General features: G+C 52.0%; 1 protein-coding gene across 2 annotated transcripts; it reads right to left on the reverse strand.

Moving 5' to 3' along the window:
• Positions 1-1,478: 1,478 nt before the first annotated feature.
• LOC130514875 (protein Tob1-like) lies at positions 1,479-4,710 on the reverse strand. 2 transcript variants are annotated; one of them, XM_057014717.1, is made up of 2 exons: positions 4,517-4,710; positions 1,479-3,604 (listed from the first exon to the last, which is right to left on the reverse strand). In XM_057014717.1, exon 2 carries the CDS (start codon positions 3,413-3,415, stop codon positions 2,366-2,368), a length of 1,050 nt encoding a protein of 349 aa, XP_056870697.1. In that variant the 5' UTR covers positions 3,416-3,604; positions 4,517-4,710; the 3' UTR covers positions 1,479-2,365. The 2 variants fall into 2 exon arrangements, with proteins under 2 accessions (XP_056870697.1, XP_056870696.1); XM_057014716.1 differs by having other exon boundaries at positions 4,393-4,701.
• Between the last annotated feature and the right edge of the window lie 2,064 nt (positions 4,711-6,774).

The raw sequence follows: 6,774 nt of genomic DNA on the forward strand, positions 1-6,774 counted from the left end.
GGGCGGTTCCCTGCAGCACGCCGCCACTCTATCAGATCCAGAGTGCTTCCAGAAATAGACGGTGTGTGGGGGGGGGGGGGGTTGGACCGAAGTTTTTGAGGAGGGTGACTTTGCTCTAAGGCCTCGCGGTCCCCCAGGGGAACCGAGCGGCACCTGTTTTTGTGACAGGTGAAAGCGAGGGGGGGCGGGGGGCGCTTGGCACCAGATTAGAATCGATAGCAGCGCTGGCAGAGTTTCAGTCTCCCCTCTTCGCTCTCACTCTCTCGATCCTCTTTTTCTGATCCGGCTCCCGTCTCTCGCCCCTCTGTTCTATTTTGATCCCGTTCTCAGCCTCCTCACGCACGGATCTACTTCCCCATTAAAGTAGCCTTAGCAACAGCTTTCTTATGCCGCTCACATCCGCCGCGTCATGCTCCCTGCACCCTCTACCCTCAAACATAATTGGGTTTATTAAGGCACAGGTCTAAGGCTAACCATGAGTTAACCAAGCTAACTGAGCTCAGACAAGCTAAATGAAACTGTTAACACGTTATAACTCCTCACTCCGCGGATGCTAAAGGGGCTCCCCGGGCGCTACTTTTGGGACGTAGCCGCTCTTCAAAACGGATCAGTCCCGCTCCCAAAAATGTTGACCAACGTATGCAAAGTTAGACGTGATGACCTTTGACCTCAAGAGCCTGGCAAAAACCTGGCGGCACAAATTGATGCTACATGCTTAGCTAACAGAGTTCAGGTGGGTGTATGTCTCTCAATCTCACGTCCCAGACGCAGACAGACGGCCGCTTCCCTCACGCTATCAGTGACCAAGATAAACTTTACACAGGAGTATCACGTGGAACAGGGGCCACGCAGACAGACAAGTGGCCCCTGGAGAGGCTCTGACATGCTAACGGTGTCAAAGATTCCCCACGACTAGCCCAGAACCACCAGTCAGAGGGGAGTTTCTCTGCCATTTTCACGGTAATGGTGTGCTTAAACACATCTGAGGGCCGATCTGGGATGGTGATAAAAAGAGCAGCCGTGTGTTCACGAGCACGCCGCTTCTCTGAGAACACTGGGCGAAATGCAGCCAACAAGATTAGCACGCCGCGCTTCATCGCCAGGTTAATAAGTGCCCCCCGGAGGCCCCGAGCATCCGGAACATGGTGCAATTTTGACTCCATCATGGAGCCTGTCCTAGTAGCCACTGGGTGAGAGGCAGGAATCACCAGGACCGGTCACCAGTCCGTCTCTCTCTCCTCTCTCTCACACACACACACACACACACACACACAGTGTTAGGGTTCGTGATGTCAGACTGTGGGAGAGAACGTTGACACACCGACTAAAAGCAGGCTGGTAACTCCCATTATTATGTGTTCAGTGAGCTAGCGTTAGCTACAGCTAGCGTTAGCTACATATTTAGACTCGTTCATTATTTGTTCTAGTTTAAGTTTCAAGAAGCCAGCCCTTAAAAAAATGACCACAAACTCAGTTATTTTCAAGCTTTTTAATACAAACTTAATAAACTATCAGTCCCTCTGAACATGTAAGACACTGACTCCAAATACTTTGTTATACCGTTTGTTTTTATCAAGTATTGCACAATGTAGGTACAAAATTAATATACGATTACATTTTGTCCATAATATAGCAAAAATCTTTAAACTCTTAACAGAAAATACAACTTATGTTTAAAAAAAAAAGAAAGAAAGAAAGCAAATATTCTTAAATCCCACCACTACGGAATAATCTGTACACAATCTTTAGAATCGTCAATTTTTGTTTTTCTTTATTCGTCTCAATAAAAAAAGAAAACATAAAGTCGCTGCAGTCATCACAGATCACTGGAGTAGTAAAAAGATAGAAATGCAATACCGCGTCGTAGAAACAATAGATACTCTGATATCTTACAAACTCTGTACTAAATTAAATTATACAATTAGAAAAAAGACCAGGAATTCCCGCTTATTTCTGCCAATTTCTTGGAAAAAAAGAAGATTTGGCAACATCCAGTTCTGCTTAAATACTGAGGGGGGCCGAGAAAACGGGAGAAAACGGGAGAAAACAGGAGAATTGTGCTTGGTTGAAATCAGGAGGGTCGATGAAGTCGGGGAACCAAGCCGGGACATCTGGTGCTCAAGGTTCAACTGGGGGGCAGGGCACCAAACCCACCCCCCGACGCCTCAACTCAACAGATCTGAACGCTGACGAGTCACTTCCTGTAACATTCTCTTCTTCACGTGGTTTTTTTTTCTTTTACTCTTCACGTCACCCCCCCCCCCCCCACACACACACACACACACACACCCACCCTCCCCCCCACCCCCCATCACATTATTTCTGGTCGCTTCTGTCTGAAGTAGCTTAAGTTGTAGCTCCCGTGCTAGTTGGCCATGACTGGCTGGAATTGCTGGTTAGAATACTGCATGTTGCTGAGGCTGAAGCTCAGCCCGTCCACCACCGAGCGCTCGCTCAGGCCGCCGTACGCCGCCAGCACGTCGAAGGCGCTGCCGTACTGCAGCGGGCTGAGGCTGAGGGCGGCGTCCCCGGGGAACAGGGCGCTCTGGCCGCCCTGGCCTTGCAGGCTGGGGAACACGAACTCCTTGGCGTTGGGGGAGAGCGCCGAGGGTTTGGGGTGCGGCGGCGGGGGCGGCGGCGCCCCCAGGCCCAGCCCGTACAGGGACTGCATGGAGGTGGAGATGGCTTTCTGCTTCAGGAGGCTGTTCACGTTCAGGCCCAGGTTGGTGGGGGAGGTGCGCGACGCTTTGCTCCCCGCGCAGCCGCCGCCGCCGCCGTTGTTGTTGTTGTTGTTGCCGCCGCGGCCGCTGCTCTTCATCTTCGTGGAGCCGAACTTGGTGGCGGCGAAGGTGGCGGTGGTGAAGGTCAAAGGCTGCGTGGAGCGGGGCATGAAGGTGGGGCTGACGGCGGCGGAGTGGCCGAAGGGAGGGGAGGGCGAGCTGGACCCCGGGGAGGCGCCGCTCACGGCCTCGTTGATGGGCATGAAGACCTGCGCCTCCGGGTTGAAGCTGTTCCGGACCTCCTTGTCCTGGTCCAGGCCCACGGCGCTGGCTCCGGCCTCGTTGCTGTCGTCCACGTACAGCACCTTGACCGGGCCCTTCTCCCCGATCTGATACGACACCTCGAAGGGGTCGATCCACACGCTCAGGTCCTTGGGGAGGTTGTTGCGGACGTCGGCGATGTCCAGCCCGCTCTCTTTGGCCGCCGACTCCACCACCGGGTCCACCTTCTCCCCGACGTGGATGCACCTGAATCCTGAGCCCTTGTATGGCTTGTCTGGGTACCAGTGTCCCTCATACTTCTGCTTCAGCTGCCTCTCCAGCTCCTCGCCGAAGATGTTGACCCGTCGCCGCGGCAACTTGTTGTACAGGTACGAGATGATGAAGTTGAGGGCGACTTGGATCTCAAGCTGCATAGCTGAGGTTCACCAGGAGGACGAGCCGCGTCTGACCTTGAACGTGAGCGTCGTTTATCCGTGGGTGGATATCCAAGATGGATATGCCAGAAAAATTAACAACAACCACCAGGACAAACTGGGATCAACGGATCAGAATCCAAAAGTGCTGGTTGTGGTGGCGTATTCTCCTTTCACAGGCTTGTTCTCCTAAAACAAGAAGACAGAAAGGTTGACATTGCTCTGTTTACGTGCTGCCGAGTCAGTAACAACAACAACAAAAAAGGACATTGAGAGACACACGGAACAAGGACTGGCTGATCCGGGATCAGCCAGTCCTTGTCCTGGTGGCTCTCCAAGTTAGAAAGTAGGAACTGAGCACATTAAGCTCTCAGTGGGAATCAGGAATCCTGTTACGTAATAAGCTGCCGGAGTGGCACAGGAAGGACTGGTGTCCAACAGGCTCCACTGGAGGGTTCCAGTGGTCCAACAGATCCCTCTGGGCTTCATTGATATGCATCAATAAAGGCTAACCCCCCCCCCCCGTCCCCCGCCCCCCAGGACTGAAGGAAGAGCCTCCATTACGGGAACAATAAACTGGAACACCGAACCAAGAATTGGTTTAATCGATATCGACCGAATCCTGCGTCGCGGAGCCTGGAGGCTGTGGCGGAGCACCGGCCACCGGCCACCGGTTCCACCCAGCCCGGGCGGGCAGGCGCCCGCACCCTCACCGCAGCGCGCAACAGCACCGCGCACGGCCCTCACGCAGGAAAGGTCGATTGCAAACAGCAGAAAGGAAAGAGACGTGATATAAAGGCTAGAGTTTAGTCGGGAACGCAGGTTTTTACAAACGCGCACACACACACACGCACACGCGCACACACACACCCCTCCCTAACTTGGACTGACGCAGCAAATCAGCTTATGAATAGAGCTACAGTACAGCGATATAAAGCGATAAATACGGGCGACAGGAAACAAACAGACATACTTACGTTTTGGTAGAAAATAAAGGTTCTCGTTAGCGTTAGTTAGTGCAAATAGGGGGGAAAAGTATAAAGACTCTCTGCACGTAGACTATCTTTACGACGTTACAAAAAAAGTATTCCAGGGCATTACATTTCGGAGGACTTGCGCTCACGGCTGGCTTGTGTTTCGGTGTGTTTTTCCCTTTTCTTGGCTTTGTTTCGCGGCTGTCAGCAGGCTTCCAGGGCAGCTCCCACTTCCACGGGAGTTTAGCAACTTAGTCCACCACCTCCTCTCGCTCCGCTCCCCTCTATTTATAGCCTCCTTCCGCCATGGGCACGAGGTAGGCGGTGATGCGGTTTCAGAGGTCAAAACAATACGGGCTCCTGTGATTGGTCGGGAGATGTAGCCCCGCCCTCGACGCGAGGACGGAAGAGCGCGTCCATTGGCTGATGGCTGTTGTCACTCCGTGACATATGACACCGTGAAATGGGAGAGACGCCTATAACGAGCGCTTGCGTCAGAGATAACCTAGGTCTGTGCTGACAGCGAAAGCTGCGATAATTACCGTCGAGGCACAAACGGCGTTATATAAACACGTCCACTGCTCGTGTTCGGACGCTTCTATTGAACTGAACATGGCTGGGTAGTGCCCACTTTGTTGCTGCGCTTTTGCTGTCAATCAGGCGCATTTTGACAGCAGCACCACGAGTTGCTCTTTCCACAAACCGGATGTCGTTGCCATCTTTGTCGTCACCTTTTGACACGGATAATTCACTTAAGATGATTCCGAGACCAGGCACACACAAACAATATAATAGATATAAAAGAGGAGATTCCCTAAAGCGGAACAACACAGAAGAGAGCAGCAGCAGCCACGTGGGCGGGGCCAAGGCCTATCTGGGAACCACGGCCGCTGATTGGTCTAAAACGGGGCAGGAGCCCCACGGTGAATGGTGTGTCCGTATCCATGGTGATGATGTAGCCTCGCACGTCATTGTCCGGCGGAACGCGAGCTGCTTCCAAATTTAAAGTGCAATAACACAAAGATGGATGCACAGGTTATGAAGTCATTGTTCATAGAGTGTCAGAGTAATGTTACACCATCGTTTAGATAGATAGATAGATAGATAGATAGATAGATAGATAGATAGATAGATAGATAGATAGATAGATAGATAGATAGACAGACAGACAGACAGACAGACAGACAGACAGACAGACAGACAGAGAGACAGAGAGACAGACAGAGAGACAGACAGACAGACAGACAGACAGATAGATAGATAGATAGATAGATAGATAGACAGACAGATAGATAGATAGATATGGGCTGTTAACAGATCAGGCCGGGGTGGAACAGAGGAGAAATTATATTGACATTGAATTGCAAACAGGGCCCAGAGGTGAAGTGGGCGGCCCCGCCGAGGCCTTTGTTTACTGTCAACATCGCAGCGCTGCCATGTCTGTCCTCCAGATCCGAGTCAGCGCTTCATTCCACTCCGCACGCGGCGCAGCTGCTGCTGCTTTTCCCAAGGACGTGTCACTTTGGGGGTTTGAATGAAACAGCCATTACCTGACCGAGCAGGTTTGGCGAAACGAGGCACGCTAAGGCTTCTATATTGTCTTAAGTGTGTAATCCGTGTCCCCCACTCACTGCCACTGCTGTCACTTGTGCTTATGAAGGAGCGTAACACCCTGTGATCCCTAATCCCTAATCAGCCTCGAGTCTGGCACTTTGACTTCAGGAATGTGGGAAGAAAGAAGAAGTTAAATGGTCACCTTGACAATAGTTTTTGTCCGATTTTAGTTCATAGTTTCAGGACATGACTGAGCACTGAGTTGTTGGTAGAATTTGTCGTGAATGACCCCGAAGGCAGGCGTGAAAGGCCAGCGCAGGCAAAGGCGCTGAGCTGGGGCGCAGGGGTAACACCACTCTGTTCCCACGGAATCGCTGTGAAAAATATTTGCCAGAAAGGAAAACTGGTTGAGATAATATTTATCGGCCGCTGAGGCGGAGGGAACAGAGGTCGTTGGAGCACGGCTGTTTGTGCTGCCTTCTACACACTGATACGCAAACACAAGGAGGGCGACTGACACACAAGCCCGGCGGATTTTTCACCCACTGTCTCCTCCACACTCCCCTCCCCTCCTCCTCCTCCTCCTCCCTTTATCCGCCCCCTCGCCCTCCCTTTTTCCAGCTCAGACGGAGAGCCTTTGACGTCACTGGCGGTTATTACTTAACACAACTCTGCAGAGCGCCCACAGCTCCTCCTAACAGACAGGTGCTCTTTTATCCTACCTTTGAAGAGTTAATGAGGCAGTGGGTGAAAGAGGCTGTGATCACAGACAGAAAGGGACGGGGGACGCACTTGGATCAGCGGGTTTATTTAGGTATATTTAGTGTCTCT

Source organism: Takifugu flavidus, chromosome 18 (genome assembly GCF_003711565.1).
Source record: "Takifugu flavidus isolate HTHZ2018 chromosome 18, ASM371156v2, whole genome shotgun sequence".
In the NCBI taxonomy this organism is placed as follows: Eukaryota; Metazoa; Chordata; class Actinopteri; order Tetraodontiformes; family Tetraodontidae; genus Takifugu; species Takifugu flavidus.